The sequence below is a fragment of the Dromaius novaehollandiae genome, chromosome 3 (genome assembly GCF_036370855.1).
Source record: "Dromaius novaehollandiae isolate bDroNov1 chromosome 3, bDroNov1.hap1, whole genome shotgun sequence".
Classification (NCBI taxonomy): Eukaryota; Metazoa; Chordata; class Aves; order Casuariiformes; family Dromaiidae; genus Dromaius; species Dromaius novaehollandiae.
Window position 1 is genome coordinate 50,173,922 of NC_088100.1, and position 17,755 is coordinate 50,191,676.

The 17,755-nt window shown below is 41.7% G+C and overlaps 1 protein-coding gene across 3 annotated transcripts in view; it reads left to right on the forward strand.

Annotated features, from left to right (window-relative positions):
* SOBP (sine oculis binding protein homolog) overlaps positions 1–17,755 on the forward strand; it is a 118,945-nt gene that overhangs the window by 49,698 nt on the left and 51,492 nt on the right. For 2 of the 3 annotated variants that reach the window (XM_026119907.2, XM_026119908.2), the window contains exon 5: positions 15,966–16,061. The exons of the other annotated variant lie outside the window; for it this stretch is intronic. In XM_026119907.2, coding sequence (XP_025975692.1) covers positions 15,966–16,061 — 96 coding nt within the window. The remainder of the gene's footprint in view (positions 1–15,965; positions 16,062–17,755) is intronic. 3 annotated transcript variants of the gene reach the window in all.

Below are 17,755 nucleotides of genomic sequence, written 5' to 3' on the forward strand. Positions count from 1 at the left end.
TGAGCTTTCTCAAAACAGAAGTAGACATCTGGAAAAATTGTAGTGGTGTGAACAGACACCTGGAAGGCCAGAGAAGCTGTGATCTCTTAACTTTCCAAAAGTCCTTTAGTGACAAATCTTTCCTAAAGCGTGTATAAGAAGAAAAGCTACCCCATGTCCAGCACCATCAGGAAATATGTATATGTATTTTGTCCTTCTATCTCTTAGCCAATGTGTAGTGTATCCAGGCATGCTTGCTGTGCATCTTAAATTCAATCACTGGGTCTGAAAGTAGATGACCTTACCAATACTAGAAACAATTTATCACCTTTTCCTGGAGGCAGAGATTGTAGTTCCAACTGATTTCCAAGGATACTTTTGAGGTTTGAAAGCAGATCCAGAGTTTCCATCTCCCAAGGAAATTCTTAGAGCCTCATTGCAAAGAAGCACTAATGACCCAAAACTCCAGTTGAGGTCAGCCTAGCATCCTCTGCATCCCGTAGACGACACTGATGGCTCTTTATGTCAAAGCCATCACTGTATTGGTTCCTTGAAGCTACTCTGGTGTGGTAGCACTTGTGCCATTGCTTTAAATAGCTGATGAATGCATCCTTCATGAATGTATTACGCTCTTTTTGCATTTGTGTGTAGTTCTGGCTTTCACACTACCCAGTTTGGTGACTTGTTTTGTGAAGAAGTATTTTGTTTTGTTTATTTTGTACAGATTAATAGAACCTCTGGCTTTTGACATTGTAAGAAACAGTGGATAGCTAATTCTTGAGGCACCTTTTTATAACATTTACGCTTATATAGACTGCTATCATATTTCTTCTCAATCATCTTTTTTTGAGTGGAGAAGTCCTTTTGGACTGGATAAGTTCAGTTAGTATCTTCTCGTATGAAAGCTGTTTCAAACCTCTGATTACCCTTTGCTGTACATTTTCTGATACTATTTTCTTTAATACAGAGTATGGCCTAGTTTTAAGGAAGAGCCTGCCGTGTATTTAAAATAGCATTTGAAAAAGTAGGTTTATCCATGTGGAGATGCAATTAAAGTCAATCGTTGAAAGCAAACTAACTAATATTAGCAGCAATTAATGCCCAAGGCAAGAACTTGTTATTTTCCTCTTTCTTTGCTTCTGTTTTATTTTCATAGCTTTGATAGAAGATGTGACAAAATGTCTAGCTGAGACTTAAATTAAAAACCTTTCCTGTCTATCTTCTATCTTTTTCCCTCCTCTCTCTCTCTTACTATGAGCACTCCCATATGGCTGAAAGTGTGTCAGCCTCGTCTCCCTTCCCATTTGTCGTGGGATAGGCAGAGTGTCATGCATAGGGCTGCGGAAGAAGAAGGTAGATGCCAAGTAATGGCAAGGCCAAGCAACTGTGCTCTTACGAGATGAGGCAGACAAGCTAAACTTAGCCTGGGGCTGTATTTTGTTCTCCAGTGTGACACATCGTGCCAGGCAGTCGTCCTTCCAGGAGAGTCCTACAGGCATATGCTCTCACCGTATAGCACCACAGGACTACTCTGTTGCCTTTCAGGCAGCCCAGAGGAGCAGCAGGGTTTGGAGGTGTAGTCAGGGCTGTGTCGGAGAAGGGAAATCCCTGCTCAGACTGAATGACATGGAGGAGGCTAAGAAAAAACCTTATTGTAGGATGCCTTTCTTCCTCAGTTCCTGTTGGCAGGGTGGTCAGGCTGCAGTGCTTGCAGTCCAAATGCTAGCAGGGTTACTTTAGCCTGGTTTCCAAGGCTTCCTGTGTATATAAAGGTGAGAGGCAGGTTTAGAACAAGTTAAGCTCCTGTTCTCCATTGGCTTTAGAGAGTGCCTCGAGAAGTCATCCTTCCTTGGCTCAGGTCAGTCATTGTGACTACTACTGCTTGCCTGCTTCCCCTCCAGGTCTTGCATGAGAGAAATAAGTCTAGGTGAGGAGCAGAAAAGAGTGAGATTCCCCTGGATAAGTGCCTGTGGGATGCAAGGTGCATGTCCCAACACGATATGAATCAGTGGGTTTGGCTCCAAAACTTGTAGATGTCAAGGAAGCTGCTGGAGTTCAAGGCCTCATCATGTCTCATCCACTGGTGTGGCCGGATGTGAGGGAATTTACTCCCAGATGTTAGCCTGGGGTTCTTCCCACCTGGGGAGTGCTCATAGCAGGCAGGGAGGATCCCACAGATCAGCTCTGACAGCTCCACCACTTGAGGAATGGAATTCCTATGGGATAAGGGGGAAATGCGATTTCTCAAATTGTAGCTTTCTTATCAGGGCAGTCCTTCATGTCCTAAAAATGCCATCCCTTCATGTGTTTCACTTCCTTCTTTTGTTTACTCATCACATTTCTTCCAGCTGCACACACGCATGCGCACACACACACACACACAGAGTCCATCAGTAGGAAGGAAACTAACTTGGTGCAATGCAATGAGATATACCTAAAACATCCAGAAACAACAGGCATATAGGTCTAACTCATTTATCAACCCTATCACATACCAGTCCTCACAGTAGGTCTGTACCCCGCAAGAACTTGTGGCCCATGGCTCCTCATATTGTGCTCAAGAGCATGATATTGGCCACTGTTGGAAACAAGCCTAGGCTAGGAGACCTTAGGTCTGACACAGTGTGACTGTTCTTATTTAGATTAAAATAAAGAGTCCCTGTTTCAAGGTTGCAGTGGAAAAAAATCAACTCAGACATCTGGTCCAACCAGTGCAGGAGAGTTTCCTACCATATGTTTCTACTACCTTCAGCCCACAGAGCTGAGGGAGTAGGAGACACAGGACTGATCACAGCTTGAAGGCTACTGTATTGGGCAAGGGAGAGAGCCACTACTGCTTTTTGGCTCTTGCCCACACCCTTTTGAATCCCTTCCTAGCACACTCTGCCTGACAGCTCAGTGGGGCACTGGAGGAAATGATCTGCATATTTGTTTGCTGATCTCTAGCTGGAAGCCGTGTGCAGGGTCTCGGAGTCATTGTCCTGCAACAAAACAGTGATGCTATTTGTGACCCGCAGCAGAGAAAACCTGAAACATAAAGTTAGGGCAGACACTCCCTCTCTAACTTGAGCCACTGTGCTTCTCATCATGATGCCAGGAGTTGTCAGCTTTAACTCTAGCTTCTTTTGGCTTGTGTCACAACCTAATAAGTTATAGGCCAGCTTCTCCTGTCGATGTTTTTGCTGCACAGAAGGCTTCACATTTTGTAAGCTTTTACAGCACAGCTGTGCTCAGAGATAAAACAGAATGTGTATACAGTATAGTATGCATTCAGCTGATGCACTAGATTCTTCCCACCATATGTATAGAGTGGTGTGCATTTCACTCCGATACCTCACTGCCAAAACTGCCAGAAGCAAATAAACAAATGGCGAAAGAGAGACACCATATGACGCAGTGCCAGCCACATGACCTAGACTTTCAAAAAGAGACCCTGGCTGTTTTCAAAGGATTATAGCAGTCCGGTTTTTTAAACCTTGCATCCACTGTGTGAAATTTTCTGCCACTGTATGCTGTGAAGCATGTGAGTTGTTAGAGATACTCATAGATTTCCCCTTCCCGATAAGCAGCTGATGTTTCAGCTCCTCATGTACAATACTCATTTCCACCTTCTTCAATGCCAGTGATTCCACCTCAGATTTTTAAACCAGGAGGAACAATGAAGATGTGTGAAGTAGTCTAATTCTGGAAGGAATGCTACAGTAAAAAGACATAACACATGCAATTTGGATAATAAGATTAATAATATTAGCAACAATTTAACAATTAATATATAAACAATGCAAGTGAGACAAATGGTTGTTCCATCTCATTCCCGACAAAAAAGTCACTAAGTTGCATTTCACAGAATAGATTGTGAAGATGCCTGTAATAAACTGACATGAATGTTAATTACATGGTTAGATATAATTAATTTAGATTAGAATTCTATTCCTGCGACTCACATTCTGAGTATGAAAACGCAATTCTGTAGCTTCTCTTCTTTCTGATCAGCCTGCTGCTAAAGAAAAGATGATGACAGCCATCACTGTGGTGGTCCTCCTACTATTAATACTGGGAAACATGGCCTCATTTTACCATCAGTTGACCCTGCAGACTTCATCTTATGTGAGGCTGAATGTCTGTCACTAGCCCTGTGATTATCTTACTAGTTCTAGTCTTAGTCTAAGCTTAACTTTGTTGGTGATTGCATGAAGGGCAAGCAGCTGCTTTCGTTGCTTAACAGAAGCTTTAGGAACAGGTTTAGAAAGTGCACTAAGAAGAACATGGGTCAAGACCGTTACCCTGCTTTACAAATGCAGGGAAGAGAGTTACTAGGCCTTGGAATTTGCTGGATTTGGGTGTGAAATAGAAAATTTTGTTAAGTTTTTCAGCTAGCAACAATATTCAGTAGAGTAGCAATGTGCTTAAAGTGTTTATTTAGAACTGGTTCTTTGCTTGACGCTTTCATACTTTTGCATAGTGATAGTAACAGGAACATCAGTTTCCCCCAAGCCTTACTGTCACCTATTGTAAGACATACTGTGACCAAGATAGATGCTTACACACCATCCTAGTTAAATAATGGAGAATTTCTGGACCTGTAATGGTGAAAGGGCAAAGGCCACATTTTTAGAAGTTTTTCTGGACTCTGCTTAGAGATGTCATTTCACCTCTGCCCTAAGGTGAGACACACAATTCTCTGTGCAGGCTACAGAAATGGCAGACTTTGGAATTACAGCCTGACAGTATAAGACCGGGGTTTGGAGAAACACCATGAGTGCATTGCTCTTCAAATATTGTAAAGCCCACCTGGCTGCTTCAAGCCAGCCCTTGAATGGAGGAGCCAAGGGGACTCATCATTATGCAGGGGGCTGTTGTGATTTGAGCAGCTTGCAGCTCTGTGGCTGTGGCACCCTCTGCGCACAGGCATGCCTCTCGCCCCAGCTCTTTTCTTCCCTGGGGAAGTAGTAGCTACAACTTTGAGGAAAACATGACAAGTCAGAAAAAATCACCTATAGCAGTAGACCAATTGCACAGATGACCAGCTGGAGTTCAGTGTGTCCAGTAATACAATGGATCTGCACTTCAGGAGATACAGACTTGTCCATAGGACAGTGAGAAAAAATGAAAGAAGGCATGAGCTGTAAATAAGACTAGTGGCTGAGCATGTGTTGGAAATGCTGGAGAAGCAGGAGTGAAATAAGGGAGCAAGTGAGAGGCTGGAACAAGCCCACAGAGGCTTTTAAAAGCTAATAGTGCTATCCTGAATGGTTGGGATGACATGGACACATGCACATGAGGAGACAGCAGTGCTAGGAACATGCAGGAATCTGGTGCAACCTCAAGGGATGCTTTACAAGACAGGAGCTGTAGAGAAATAGGAAAAAGCAGATCAGGATTACAAGAGAGGTGCTCATCAACAAACATGCAAGACTCTACCATGTGGTAGGTAACGAGGCAGGTCAGGTTAGAGGCAGAGGAGGCAAACAAACCATTTCAGTCAAAGCAGAAGACAAAGAAGGCAGTAAATGTGTTTCTGCCTGCTCTTTTTCCTGGTGGAAGCATCTCTATTTTTAAGCCTGCCTTTAACAATTGGAACAATACAGAATTTTTTTTTCCTGTAGTAACAATGTGCAGAGTTGAAAACATAAAGCTGTCATTGAATAAACCCTAGGACCTGAAGTAAATTGCTGGGAATAGTTCGAAATGGATTCCTGTAGGCACAGAAACCTGGCCAAGGACCTACCTGCAGCTGCTCTCCATGGAAGACAAGGGAACTGGGAAGACCAAACTTATAGTTGGTTGCCTCCTATTGCCTGAAAAGATCTGTGTGCTCTGAACTTTCCAATGAGTTTGAATAGACAATTTCCTATGATTTTTAGATGTGATATGTATTACCTGAATCCCTCCAGGTGATACAGGGTTGCAGTGGATAGTGGAAAACACAGATATGCTGCAGTTGATTTAGGAACAACTTTCTGCCTGCATTTGGAGCAAGCTAAGAGGTGTTTGAGTTACGTTCTGTTTGTCAGTAAGAGCAAAGCATCCCCTGTGATCATAACTCATTCTCATTTAAAGAAATCTTTAAAGAAATCATGGAAAAAGAGGGCTACCTGATTTGTACTATGTCAATCTATTGCTCTGTGAACTGTCTTTGAAAGTGTAACTTTGAATAAAGGCCTCAGAAAAGGTGGCGAGGAGGGGAGGAAACAGTGCTGTACCTAATATTAGACCCAAAGCCAGTGGTGATATAGTGACCTCAATCCCTGACCTCCAACTAGGCCATCTGAGATGATAATGAATGCTCCTCACCACCAGCCAGGTTTCGCTTTTGTCCTGCTTATAACTGCCACTATCCCACCTTTTATTGCAGCCATTCATCATCTGGAGAAAGACTGGGAGATGATATTAAGGTTGTAGAGGATGTCATTTGTATCAAAGCTTCCCCTCCTTTCTTTTCACCCTCTCCTTACCCATTCTCCCCCGTAAGCTCTGTTCCTGTTAGTTTTTGCCCCCTCTACAGCCTGGTCATCCCTTCACCCAGCTCGTAAATGATTGCTTTAATAATATTACAGCCCCTCCATTTTCATGTATGAATGGCCCAAGCAGCATGTCACTCATAATCGAAGTAGGGAGAGATTTCTATTTTCACACTTTAAAAGACCACAGAAAATACTGAAGACGGAGAATACATTCCTGCTTGTCTCGCACTGATCACAGCTTAGCATTTATTGGTGCAGAGTAGCTTACGGAAGCAGCAGATTTAAGGGAAAGCTTTACCAAACAGATCTGCCATTGTTTTTCCTTCGCCACATTTATTCAAAGCGTAGAACTGTTTACGTACTGCAAAGATGGGAATTAAAAAGAGGGTACGTGAGGAATTTACCAGCTGTTTAAGTCTTATTGTTATCTTCTGTATTGATCAGATTCGTTGCCTCTTAATTGGATATTGACTGGTGTGAGGCAAATAAGGCAAGCTGTCAGTGAGGGAGGGATGGGATGCAAGGTTTATCTTAATGGTATGTTGATCATGACTGGTCTATCAAAGCCAGTGGGAGAGGAGTTCATTAAGCCAGTCTGCAATTGCTTAAAAAAAATATTCTCTGAGTCAAGATGATTAATCATATAGGTGAGATCACAATCAGAGCAAATCCGCATTGTTGGGTTGGTATTTACAGTCCCGAAGCTTGAAATAAGCAGATGCATCGAAACAAATTCATTAGGGACAGTGATTTGTTTGGTCTGTGAGCCTTAGCTAACCGTGACCAACATTTGAGAATGTTTTTTTTTCCTTGGTGTTATGTTTTGTTTTTCTGCCTCCCTGCCTCTCTGGCAGGCTATTTGGAAATGTGTGCTTTCCCTGCACATGAGCGTCTCCTCTGTATTGTGCAATTCTTGTGATAATGGGAGCGATGGAAAGGAATACTTGAATTACCTGACAATCAACCACCCAAAATACTTTGTAAAATGCTTTTATCCCATAAATTATAATACACAAGGAATGCAAAGAGAGAGGGAAAGCTTGATGGGAACAACTGGCTACTCTGGTATTACCAGAGTAATGTATGACCCATTACAAAAATGAGATCTGCTGGGAAGTCTGTAGTATATTTTAATTTCTTTCCTAGCCATATTTTAGGCTGGGTATGGAATATGTTGCAATAACTGTCAGGCACAGCCCATTACTGCCTCTGAATCAGGCCTGTCATGAATCAGAAGGGAGATTAGTAGGATTGTCTCACTTTTATGAAGGTCCCACGCAGCTGTGACTTGTCGAAGAAATGTTCAAAGGGTCAATAAACACAGTTTATTTCAAATTATCTCTATGTTATGTGTTTGTTATCTTATTTATTCTTTGACAATTCAGAACTGGTTATTAAAAATTTATGATACAGGTAAAGGTTTGTGCAGCTTGAAAAATTAGCTTTTGTGGCAGCCACCTGAACACTTCTCATATATCACCATGCTGTAAACTGTCAGGAAAAGGGTAGCGCAATCCCACGGAAGCCAGTAAAGCTGCAGAAATTGCCTGGTTATTATGCAGTAGAGGAAGGAAAAAGGTGCATAAGTCTGGAATGTAAAAGGAAAATGAAGTTTAATGGGGAATTTTCATTTGAGAGCGTAAGGTAGTTCAACGCTTAAGCAGCGGCCTGGCCGTAAGAAGGCCTGGGATTTAGGCTGGGCTGCATTCACTTGTGTGTGGACCCAAATCATTTAACACCTCAGTCCTTCCATTCCCCTTCCTATAAAGTTAGAATAGAGGTCTAGGGCAGTAGACAGCACTATTTTTCAAAGAATTTTTTTTCCTTAGCTCTTTATAGATGTATTGTGAAACTGAAGGTGATCATCAATTTTTGCTAAGTATTTTATGGTTGTGGTGGAAGGGGTTGTAAACATACAGCGTTGAAAACTATATAAAAAGAAAATCCTGATTTTGCCCAGCAGGATGAGACACCCAACAGGAAATAAGTATTCTTCTATATAGTATGCGAAAAAAAAATGGGGGAAGCGGAGAAAAAAGTGTATAGAATCCAGAAAGCTGAATCCTTTTTTTTGTTGTTGAAAGTCTTGACTGACTTCAAGCACAGTAGGATGAAAGTTATGACTTTAGCAGGCATGAGGGTGGTACTGTTATTAGTATTTCCTTTTGATTCAGTTATGATATTACTTACATTATAACAGAGTTTGCAGCTTGCATTTTAAATATAAACTGTAGATAATTTTATACCATGAAATTCTGACTGAAAGATGTAATACATAGAGCTATACCATTTTGAGCCATGGCCCTTGGAAGAAAAGCATTATTGAAAAAAAAAAAGATCCATAAATAACTGTTTATCAGATTTTCAAGCACATTTGTTGGGGTGTTTTTTTGGTGTGCTTCACTTATGCAGGAAAATGAACGTGGCATTCTTCAGTTGCTTTGACAAAGATAATTTCAGAAACACTGCCCTATCATTCCGCAGATTGGCACCTTCTCCTTCTTTGTCATAATACATTTTTCTGGGGCAGCTTTTCTCAGCAAAATTGTGTTTTTCCAAGGAGTTTTTACACCTCTTTGGAAAAGGACAATGAAGTGTGGGTTACATTTGGTTAGAATAGCAGATTTGACCTGGTGACTCCATTTATTTTTAAGGTCAGAGAGTATTTCTTATGTCAGCACAGTGGAGAAGATTTCAGGATATTCTGAATGATGCATTTTCTCTGGTTTTAATCACACTAGCCATACCTATGGCTCCCTAAGTCATTCCCCCACCAAAGCTATTCCTGAACATGTGGACTTCAGGTGCTTTCTAAATCCGGTCCGCCATTAGTGTTGTTGTGTTCAGATTTTGTATTTGCTTTGGCAGTTGTAGAAATGAAATGTAAACTAAAATTGGAATAGAGGTTAGAGTTTGGATTTGGACCCATCACTGTTATAATGGACATATGACAGTATATCAAATGGATGCAAAGCGTGAACAGATCTTTCCAAGAGATATGCCAACTAAAGGGGTCCATTGTCTTGCCAAAGATGCCTGCAAGGAATTGAACCTCAGGTGCAGTTTAGAGACTGCATCTTTGCAGAGACATCTTTGCTCCTTCTCAGTGAGCTTATAGATTCGCTGTCTCCGAAAGGGACTCCACAGCCGTGGAGTCCGTGCTGTAACATACAGGCATCAGGAGCAACTGAGTGCCAGAGAGAGATTTCAAGGTAGGCTGTAGCTAGACCCTGCGTAACAACATGCACAAACCTGGCTTCAACAGGACACCCTTTGGTTAGGGCCTGGGAAAAACCATGCACCATGGTTCCAGGGTTTTGCTTGTCTGTCAGTATTATTTCCCTTGTTCACTCTTTGCTGGTGAATTCTTCCAGGGTAGAGAAGATCTGAATTCCTGACCTAGATAATGAGGGGGAGCATGCATACGTGTGTTTGTATGCATGATCACATGTGCGTTGGGGTGGCGTGTATGGGGAGAGAAGAGAGGAGAAATAGAAGAAGTCAGCAAAAGCCCTTCTGCATACTTAATAAAGAAGTTATAAGAGGGCACATTCCCAATTTCTTTTTAACTTTATAGATCACCTCCAGTAGACAGATTGTCTTATGGACCACTTCCCCTCCTCTTGGCGATCAAATAACATTCCTGTGGTGACTATAGCAGTTGCTTACATGGAAAAATAACATTAGGAAAGTATTTAATGTATTTTTAGCTGTCTTTAAATGCATTTTAGCAGCTGGAAACAAGGGAAGTTAGTACCATGTGACCTGCAGGCTCTCCACAGACCACCACCAAGTGTTCAGGGAACCACTAGCAGCATAGAGACCCCAAGCTGGGAAACTTTGAGTCGAGTATTTGCTTCTAACCTGGGGTGGTCACAACAGAACAGGCAGAATACTTAACCTAGAATTTGTTGTGACCTAAGTAATAACAATATGATAAACAGTCAATGTGATTTTAAATCCTTCCTTTTCACTGATCTGATTTTGGGAAGATTATATTGTTTTGACATATTTCAAAATACTTGGGACTTTTGAAAAGTTTGGAAGACTTTAGAGTCTTGGAGTGGCAGAAAATTACACCTACAGAGATTAGTGGATAGAGTGCAGCTGAAAAAGGCACTAAATTAATAAATACGCTTTATTCCATCATTCTGTGATTCAGGAAAATCTGGAAGTCCTTGTGAAGGCAAACCTCCCATAAAATTTCAGTGGAAGCTTTCCCTGAGTAAAGACTTTCCCTAAGTCAAAGACTTACTCCTTAACTGCATGGTTGCTGAAACAGAGAAGTCTTCTCTAGATTGTACTGCCTGGCCCCTGCTCTGCTCTCAGCATGGAGCAATAACATGCTACCCCGACTTCAGGCTCTAGCAAAACCCCAGTTCAGGCCAGAGTCAGAACGTTAATATTTCTGGAAAGAATATACTCAACAGATGGAAGTTTAGTACTATTTTTACCGTTGCTGGTACAGTGAATGTAGAGACCGTGATAATTGATTATCTGGGACAAGAGAAATCCACAGGAACTAGAATTTCAAGGATTAGGGTCTCCCTGAGGATTTCCTTCAAATTTCACTGATTTCTGCTTAGAAAAGGCATTAGAGGTGGTGGGGAAAGGAGAGGCAGGCACATAGGAATCCCATGCCCTTCTGGCAGAAGAGATAACCTTTGCAGTGAAAACGGAAGCAAGGCTTTCTGCTCGCATCTGTAGCCAGCCTCCAAAGACAATAGTATTAAGAGTGATGTGAACTTCCTCTGTGCATCTCAATGGGACATAAGTTTTGAAGCATAGCTGTCTGCACTTCTATAGCAACATCGTTCAACTTTTCACAGTTTTTTGTCCTACCAGAAACATTCAACTAATACATGCATTTAATATGTCTGGGGGTAAGTGTCAGATATTTCATCTATTTTAAAGGACATTTATGGAAATGAGGTGGCAATTTTATACAGAGTAAGCAGACTAATATTCTATCACTTTATATTGCTCAGTTGGTTATTGTCCTTAGAGATTAGATGCTAGGTATTATCAGTTAAATGGCACTAAACTTCTGTAGACCCAATGATAGGATTTCGTTGCAAAAGCATTGTCCCATTTTAGTGAAAGGTTTGCATTAACAAATTCCATTTTAATAAATTATTCTGTTCAGCCTGCCTTGTGACTGATACTATCATATGATTCTGCCTTTAATATTAAGATGTAAGCACAGATTTTCTCTCCCAAGACTAAGGCTGAACGCATAAAAAGACTTGCACTGAAGCTAAGAAGTCTCTTGTCTGGATCAAGATAATTTTTTCTCTGAGAATAAGGAGAAACAAATATCCATGCAGAAAGTGTTGTGGAGAGGAGGAAATTCTACTGTAGATTGTTCTTCCTCCTTCTTGTTAAAAAAAGAAGCCTCGGCTTAGTATATGGTCTGTTTCCAGACTATTGGCATCTTTCACAAACATAGGCTGGTTGGCTTAAGAACAGATAGCACAGTTTGTGTAGCCAAAGATAGTTGTCATGATGCACTTATTAATGAGTACACGTATCTCTGAACATCAAACACTGTGCTATTCTCAGAGAGGTCCTTTCAGATCCCTGGTCCTTTTTTTTTTTTTTTTTTTTTTTTTACCCTTCTACCATTTTTCTTTCAAGCTCTGTGGTAGAAAACCGAGCAGGAAGGGACCTGGGAAAGGAAAAGCTGTCTCATCCATCCCACCTCCCCAAGTCAGGAACAGCTCTGTGCCTGTCATTCCTGACATGTTTGCCTAACTGGCTCTTAAAAAACTCCAGTGATGGAGCTCTGACAGCCTCCTTAGGCAATCTATTCCAGTGCTTTGCTCTACCTATCATTAAGAAGGGTTTCCTGATATCTAACCTGCAATTAAAGGCTCTGATTTCTTGTGTAACCCATCATCATCCTGACCTCCCAGTCAAGCTTGCTCCACCAAGTTGACTGTAGTTTCCTTGATAGATCTTCACTGCCAGCAATAGTGCTTGGGTAAAGGGCTCTCTTCTGCCAAAAGTACCTGGGGCAGTGTGAATGCCTGGGGTTTTGCTGGCTGTCCAGGATGGCATCCCACGGCTGGGGGCAGCCAGCTTTCCCTGTCAGGGCTGATGCAGCTGACAGAGGGAAGGCTGCCCGCCATGACAGGCTATTGAATTAGGAGCTTCAGTAAATCCCAGGAGAGGTAGCGCTGCAGTAAAGTTGCAGCAGTTTTGTGCTGATAAAACTAACAGTGCTCACTATGGTCCCAGGCCTCAGATTAGGAGCTGAAGCCTTTTTTGTTCTGCAACAAAATGTGCCTTGAGAGAAATACCATATATTGCATTTTTGCAATCAATTATGTATAACACTTTGGACATACATTTTTTGATGAGAGTGTTTCTATAACAATTTTAGCAGTTTAAAAACATTTAAAAAATGAGAGAGATCACAGGTTTGGTTTTGTTTTTTCAGCTGCTTCCCTTTAAACAATAGCATGTGAACTACATCCCATGGCAATCAGGCCTGATTCAGTGCCAGTGTGCTGTGAATGAGGTAGAGATGCCGGAGAGAGGAGTGAGAGTTTGGCCGCTGATGTTGCCAGCCTGTGCAGAGACACAGAGAGAGTTAGGCGCTGTACGGCCCCGTGAATAATGCTGCAAGGGACTTGCTTCTGCAGCTGTGTCAGCCTGGCTGTTGAGGTGACTGCTCACCCGTGTGCAGCACTGGGGGAGAGGGAGTCAGTGACAGGCATAAAAAATATTAAAGTGACAAGATAAACTCTGTGCCACTTTTTAAATACACTTATAACAGTGTTGAACTTCGTAAGAGTATTTCCTTCTGCAAATTCTTTAGAGATGGAAGATGGTAGCAGTGAATTCATGCAACCGGGGCAGTAGCCCTGTCTGCTGAGAATAGGTGTTTTTTACAATGAAAACTAGCTAGCTAAGCTAGGCATACTTTTATTGCCTAAGTAAATGATAGCAATATGCAGCTAAACGGTTTTTGAGACTAGATATCAGTGGATTTTTTTCCTCAAGGAATTTGTGGTGGTATCCAAAGTTAAACGCAACAAGGTTTGAATAAGTAGAATGTGAGCACGTTGCTGTCAGCAGGGACGAATAACCTTTGTTTAACTGGCAATTCTGGTAAGTGGATCAAGGTCAGTGGGGTTGGTCTCTCTTTTGACACATGCACTACGAAGACCCTGGTATCCACTTCGTTTTATAAGGTGTGTGCCTGCACTGAGATAACGCAACAAAGGCCACGGGTGCAAGCCACTGGATAGCTACCACAGTGCCAAGATACAATTTTGTGAGTTTGGTGGCACCAAGAGCATTCAGAGCCCTATGTAATGTCTATGTCCTATAGAATGTCTCGCTTGTTCTCTGTCACCTGGCTCTGCCAAGGGTTTTTCTTTTTTCATTACCATTTTTGCTGGAGCAGAAGACTGAGGGGGGAAGGCTGCCGATTCAATCAATCAGTGCCCTGTTGTCACGTGCGATACTGAGCTGGCAGGTCCATTTCTATTTGTGCAAGGCATTTTTAAGGCTTTTGTCCCCCAGCTGAGTTCCAGGTTACTTGGAAGAATGTTAGCAAGTTGGCCTTCTTCCTTCACGTAGGGAGAGGGAAGGAGAAGAAAGGACAAAATTTGTTTGCAAAAAGAGAAAAAGAAGTTTATGAAACACAATCAAATCCAGACAAACTTTATATTCCACGCAGCATGATGGGTATATTGATTGTGTGATAGAGGTTTCAGTTTCAAACTAATAATTACAAGAATACAGCAAATTTAAACTGTAGTCAATATAAAAGTAATTTCAGGTGTTCTGGAATGCCCTGCCCCTCCTCTGTGGTTTGAAGGAAAAATTTTAAACATTTTCCACCCTGCAGCTATTGAGGGCAGTAAAAGAAAATATACATAAGCTGCCATGAAATGTACATAATAAACTACTTTTCCACTTCCTGCTACTTGCAATAATAAGGAATTATAGGTACTGCTTGAAACATACTTTCAGAAAAGCTTTTGCACTTCTAAAAATTGTGATGCTCTCTGTCAGGCGAAGTTTGTTAACTCCACCTGGCAGACAAGCGGGGCCCGAGTCGAAGCCCAGCTGAGGCGATGGGCTTCGGACAAGGCGTAACTGCTTTGGGTTTTCCTAAAAATCACCAGCACCGTTAACCTGCTGTTCCCCTTTCCCACCCTTTCTCTGCAAGGAGAGGCAGAAGCTTATTTGAAGACAAACAACAAGTCATAGAACGTACAAGGTGTAAATATCTTTCATAAATGCCAACGCTAAAAAAATCGCCGAGCTTGGAGTGTGACACATGAAAATAGACAGTTCACACTACGTTAAGGAGGAACAATATGTAAGTGCTGTCATAGCTGCAGAGCCGGGTGCGCGTCGCCGCAGCCCTGCACCACCTGTGCTCCACAACAGGCAGTGCTCGGCGGTTCCCTGCGCGGTGGACGTGCGCTTCAGCCTCAGAGACAGGAATCAGGACTACCTGCCCCTCGCTGTGCCACTTGCCTGTGCTCCCCATCTCCCCTGCGCCTCCCCCTTCCTCTCCTCTGCTTCATTGGGGCTTATTTAAATATGTTGGCTGGGAGCCAAGATCTCATCATTTTAATGCAGTGTAAAATGGAATGTGCATAATTATATGCAAGCCATATGTGAGGGAGACAGCTCAGCTGTGAATTTTGGGAGGCTGAGCAAGGGAGACAGTGAACAGTCAGGGATCAGATGAGATAGAGTGGAACAGAGTGCAAGTGTCACCCAAATGAACAGTGTAATGAGTGTATTGCTGACACTCCTCCTTTCACCTACTTTTCCCTTTTGCTTTAACTCTAAACCAGAAAATGTTGTAGATTAGAAGGAAAATACTATATGCAAGCAGTATGGCTAATGGGCTCTGTTAATGTCTCCATTTAAACTTCAGCTTTCTTAATTAACAGTGTAGTTCCAAATAACCAGTAACTTTTAATGCATCTTCGTAATTAAATATTTTTACCGCATTTGATTGAAGAATCATTGTTCTTGCTAGATGATTGCTCCTTTCAAATCTTCACTTAAACATGGAGGGGGAATCCATTTATCTGCAGTAGTATTACATGTAAATGATGAGTATGAAAACTTATTTATATTTTTTTTGGCCTTGCTGTTAAAATGAAAATACAAGTACATTATCTAGGGATTGCTTAAGCATGTCAAAAAGTTTAAAAGAGTACGTATGTAATGTAATCCTGAAAAATGCAATGAAGTAAATTGAAACCCTGAAGTACTCAGTTTCCAGCTCAAACATTTCATTTTGGTTTTGTCTCTTGTTGTTCTAATTATTACACTGCAATGAATTTGCATGTTCAACCTAAGCTATGTAAGAAAACAACATCCCAAGTTCTCATATCTAAAAGGTGTACTGCGTATTTAAACAAACTTTTTAATAATGTTGTATTTTGGGATTCCCGTCTGTTTTAATGATCTGAGCTGTTATGCTTTTAGCTTTTCCTTCCATTATTTGTAAGTCCCTAAATAGGCCATTATATTTCCCTTCAGGCTAGAGATGAAGATGGACATGCTGAAAATTTTCCCCAGCAGCACTATGCTAAGGAAACTCCAAGACTTGCCTTCAAGAATAACTGCGAACTACTTGTAAGAATAACATACTTACAACAAGTCTAGATTGTTACTTTAGCACAGTGAAAACCGTTTTTTTTTTTTTTTTTTGAAAGGCTTTTGTTCATTATGACATACATTATGAAATATTATAGTATTTTTTTCCTGTGTAGAGTTCTAATGCTAGTTCTGGTATTAGTGAACAATTTAAGATCTCAAATTGTTTGAAAATCTTTTATATTTGATTATAGAACATGAATGGCCTTGTCTTACTATCTTGTCTTGTATAGTAAATCAGCAAAAGCCATTTAGGGAGTGGCTGGTAAAGCACAAAAAGCCCCCACCCACCCCCAAAGTGCCCCAAAAGACAAAAATCACTCTCCCATCCATGTTTTAGCTCTACATTGTTTTCAGACAGCATTGCTATATTTTGTTCTGCTAGCAGACACAGCAGAGCGGACACGCAGTACTCCCTTTAGAATTCAGCTATTCCTCTACTTTGGAGCTAATGCAGACAGGCGCTTTTTCCTCTTCTCTTCTGTGGGGAAAAAGTGAAAGCCAGGAAAGCACTGACAGGGAGCCTGGAATGTTTACAAGCCGTAAGAGAGATGATATCAGCTGTGAAAGGATCTCTGTTCCAAGGCAGGGTTAATTTGCTGTTCATTTTAGCATTTGCAGCTAGGCAAGATTAAAAGCAAGCAGGAATGCCTATTATATTTCTATTAAATAAATCTGTTGGGACCTAATGTTCTTGATTAGCTTGCGAAAATGAGTGCTCCACAATGAATTTTTCTGTTTACCTAAAGTAAACAGAGAATGAATTGTAATGTATTTAAAAGAGATTCACACATTTCTTTGGAAAATGGAGTTTCAGAGGAATTGGTAGATCTCTCCCTCACGTTTGCTTTTCTTCTTGGCTGCATTTAAGTAAAATGTATCATTTGGCTAAATGGAAATATTTGTGGAGAATCGGAACACTCAGTTATATTTCGAAACAAATTACAACACTTTTTTCTAATTATAAATATGTAAGAGGGGGGCGGTGGCGGTGGAACAAACTGTTTTTCCTCTGCATTAAAAACCGTGCCTGCCACCTCCGTAGAAGACACGGGGTGATGCTCAGTCGTGGTCTCCCCAGTGCAACATGCAAAGTCACGCTGCTGACCTGATGTCAGTGAGTATGGAAACTGGCCCTCAAGGTTCGTGTCATGGCAGGCGTTTAAAAGAGAAGCCCAAACTCTGCAGTCCGATTGGGATGTGCTTGGCATAGGGCAGGGGAAGTAAGAAATGCAGCTGGCTTTTTGTCACATCCGTGTTCCCCGCAGAACTTAGGGCCAGTCTGGGACCATCATTAACTGTAGCAGTGCAGAGCCAAGGGGGCACTTCCAGCTGCTAGGACTAGCCAGAACATAGAGCATTTTGGCCGCATTACACTGCTGGGGCCACAGGCTCACCCATCACCCAAGGATTCCCTTTAGGGAGCCAACACCCTGGTTAGGTAATTACAATGCTTTCAGGGCACTTAGGGCTACTCATGTCACTCAGAAGGGTTGGTTCATTCCCAGTGTAATTCTGCCAAACAAAAAGCGATTTCAGCCTTAAGAATTGATCTTGCTTCCTCTTAAATCACTTGCAAAGTTCCTGTTGATTTTGGGGGCAGCAGGGTTAAGTCCCAAGGGAAAGAAACTAAGTGAACATATAAAGCAATTCCCCTGTGTAGTCACAATTAT